This window comes from Bicyclus anynana, chromosome 25 (assembly GCF_947172395.1).
Source record: "Bicyclus anynana chromosome 25, ilBicAnyn1.1, whole genome shotgun sequence".
NCBI lineage: Eukaryota > Metazoa > Arthropoda > Insecta > Lepidoptera > Nymphalidae > Bicyclus > Bicyclus anynana.
Window position 1 is genome coordinate 7,882,953 of NC_069107.1, and position 2,676 is coordinate 7,885,628.

The 2,676-nt window shown below is 33.0% G+C and overlaps 1 protein-coding gene across 1 annotated transcript; it reads right to left on the bottom strand.

Moving 5' to 3' along the window:
• Positions 1 to 627: 627 nt before the first annotated feature.
• Positions 628 to 1,941, bottom strand: LOC112048250 (neuronal acetylcholine receptor subunit alpha-4-like). The gene has a single exon (XM_024085720.2). It carries the CDS (start codon positions 1,887 to 1,889, stop codon positions 633 to 635), a length of 1,257 nt encoding a protein of 418 aa, XP_023941488.2. The 5' UTR covers positions 1,890 to 1,941; the 3' UTR covers positions 628 to 632.
• Between the last annotated feature and the right edge of the window lie 735 nt (positions 1,942 to 2,676).

Genomic DNA, 2,676 nt, shown 5'->3' on the forward strand with positions numbered 1-2,676 from the left:
TGCATATTTAAACGTTTACGACAACACTGGTGAATCCCCTGTGATTTTAGCCGTTCCCATACGCCTTACCCATAGAAATACGGTGACAAAAGTTTTGCCCGTGATACTCACAAACAACGTGGCTTTATATTGGTAAAAGAATTTTGAAATTCGATAAAGTAGATCCAGAGAAGGTAAATGAACTACGTGGGTAAATCCGCAAAATTTTATTTTTAACATAATTTCACTTATTTTTACATAGGCTATATTTAATCCCCCCCCCCCCCCGCTATTCTCACGGGAATTTAATAATAAATAATAGAGGTATTAAATATGGCCTATGTTACTCCCAGATAATGTAACTTTCCATTAGTGAACGAATTTTTCAAATAGGTCCAGTTTAGTAGTTTTTGAGTTTATGTTTACATGCAAAAATACAATTATTCGTCCCTCATTATAATATTAGTTTAGATATTGGTAGCTATAGATTATGTTCACAAATGAGAAATCGTGTTTTCAGACGTCATAACTTAAGTCAACTCCTCGCATAATAGCCTTAAAGTTAATATATATCAGATACAATAATGAAAGGAAAAAATTTAATTAACAAAACTCAATTGATTATTTTATTTTATAATGTAGGTAGTTTTATTTTACAACACTAAATTTGATGTAGGCCGAGGCATGTAAATACAGTACAAAATTAAATACACAAATGTGAATAAATATATAAATAAACTATTCACAATACTGACAAAAGTAATTCGTGTTTTTGCTAAACTATTTAAATCGTCTGTACCCACATTCAGATCTACTTCCCACTTAGGAAATATAAAATATTTCAAAGCCGTTCCCAATATTTGTTCATTGAATCCAACTATTTTAGACGTTGGAGATATTTTCATTCTCAATACTGAATTTAACGCTATGGTTAAGAAGATAATACAAGCAGTGATTATAATTGAAGAACAAATAAACGACAATATCAAAGGACTTTCAACTGCTTTACGAGGGACGAAAAAACTAAGTATTTCCAACAAAGATACATGACTTAAAAAGCTAAAACAGGCAATAAGAATCCTTACATTATGCCTCACGTCCAAAAACATTGAGCACAAAGTGAATACAGCTAAAGCTATTGCAGGCACTATTACAATAGTGGCATATGATGACGCTTGTCTTTCAACTAAGAAATTGAATTCAAGATAATACATACTAGTATTAGTGCGTTCATAACTGGTGTTATAATCAAGTATGTCCCACCCAGAAGCGTATGATAGCTCTAAGAGCACTGCCAATCCGTGTTTAGATGGATAATCGTAAAGCACTTTGTCTCTGTATCTGGTGGATTGGCCAGAAAGTAAACGTTTAAATGGATTTGGCACAAATTTAAACGAGCAATACTGTATGTCGTAAGGCCAATTGTTAATTTTACTCTTACAACTTGTTCTAAGTGTCAGTTGTATGACAGCTCGAACAGATCCGGAGTTCCTTAGTGTACATCGCCATGATGATAGTTGCTCCACACCAAATTCATCGAACGAATACTTGACGTTACTAAACAAATACGGTGGTCCCCATATAGACATTGATCGGACCAATGTTTGTTGTATATTTTCGTAATCTTCAGGTTTCCATGTAAGCCTTGGATCTTTCCAAGAGAGATAAGCCCATGTGTGTATGAAGAATTCCTCCTCATTTTCATCGAACCAGAAGTATCTCAGGATGAATCTTAGTTTTATTGTAGTCACGTTTGTGGACGGCGACTTGTACTTGGCGTAGCCTTTAAACAAATCGCTGTGGAGTTTCTGCTCCATATGTACATATGTCTTTGCATCGTTATCAATTGCATTATTCAGTGGTAAATTGATAAACATCAAGGCAATTATTACCAGCATCTTAGTAACCATTTATATCACTAACCACTGCTTCACTTGAATAACTTTTATCAAATTTGTAACATCCAGCTTTCCAGTGCGTAGTTTAATAGAAAACTGTTCCCACCGCTGTATTTAATGCTACTATGTGTACTGATACAAATGGTATGAAATTCAATACAGAAGTATACGCCCCCTATGATACACGTTATTTTGTAACTTTATTTATTTTCCATGCTTCGTCTGTAGAAAATACATTAATGAGTTACATGTATAGTAAAAAATGTCTTTTATTCTGATTGTGTTTTTGCAATAGGTTCTTAAAAGAATCGCTGCAGCGTCATCGAGGAGTTCTTGAAAGCGCAGTACTGCCAGAGTAAAGGGCAAAGTAAAGGAAAATGCCTAAAAGGATAAAATATTTATACAATTACGGGCAATACATAAAAACTATCAAATCACTTTAGTTCATTTAACTATTTATTAAAAAAACATACAAACACAAATATAAAAGAAATATATATTTTTTTTATATTTATACTATATTTGTGTTAAGCTGATACCTACTACAAAGCTAACTATGTAGGTATACAGGGTGCTCGAGAGTATTTATCATAACTCTAAGGTTATAATCTTTAAGGAATATTAATTAAAAATGGCCAAGGAACATGTGTACTCAAATGAATATTTTCGGAGTAAAAACTATTTCTTTTGTAAATAGATCTAAAATTGTGTCTCTTATATCGCATTCTTATGTTATGGCCGAGCCAACCTTATTTCTTGATAAATATCATGAAGTTGCTTTCTAGTGAAGTGCGGAGAG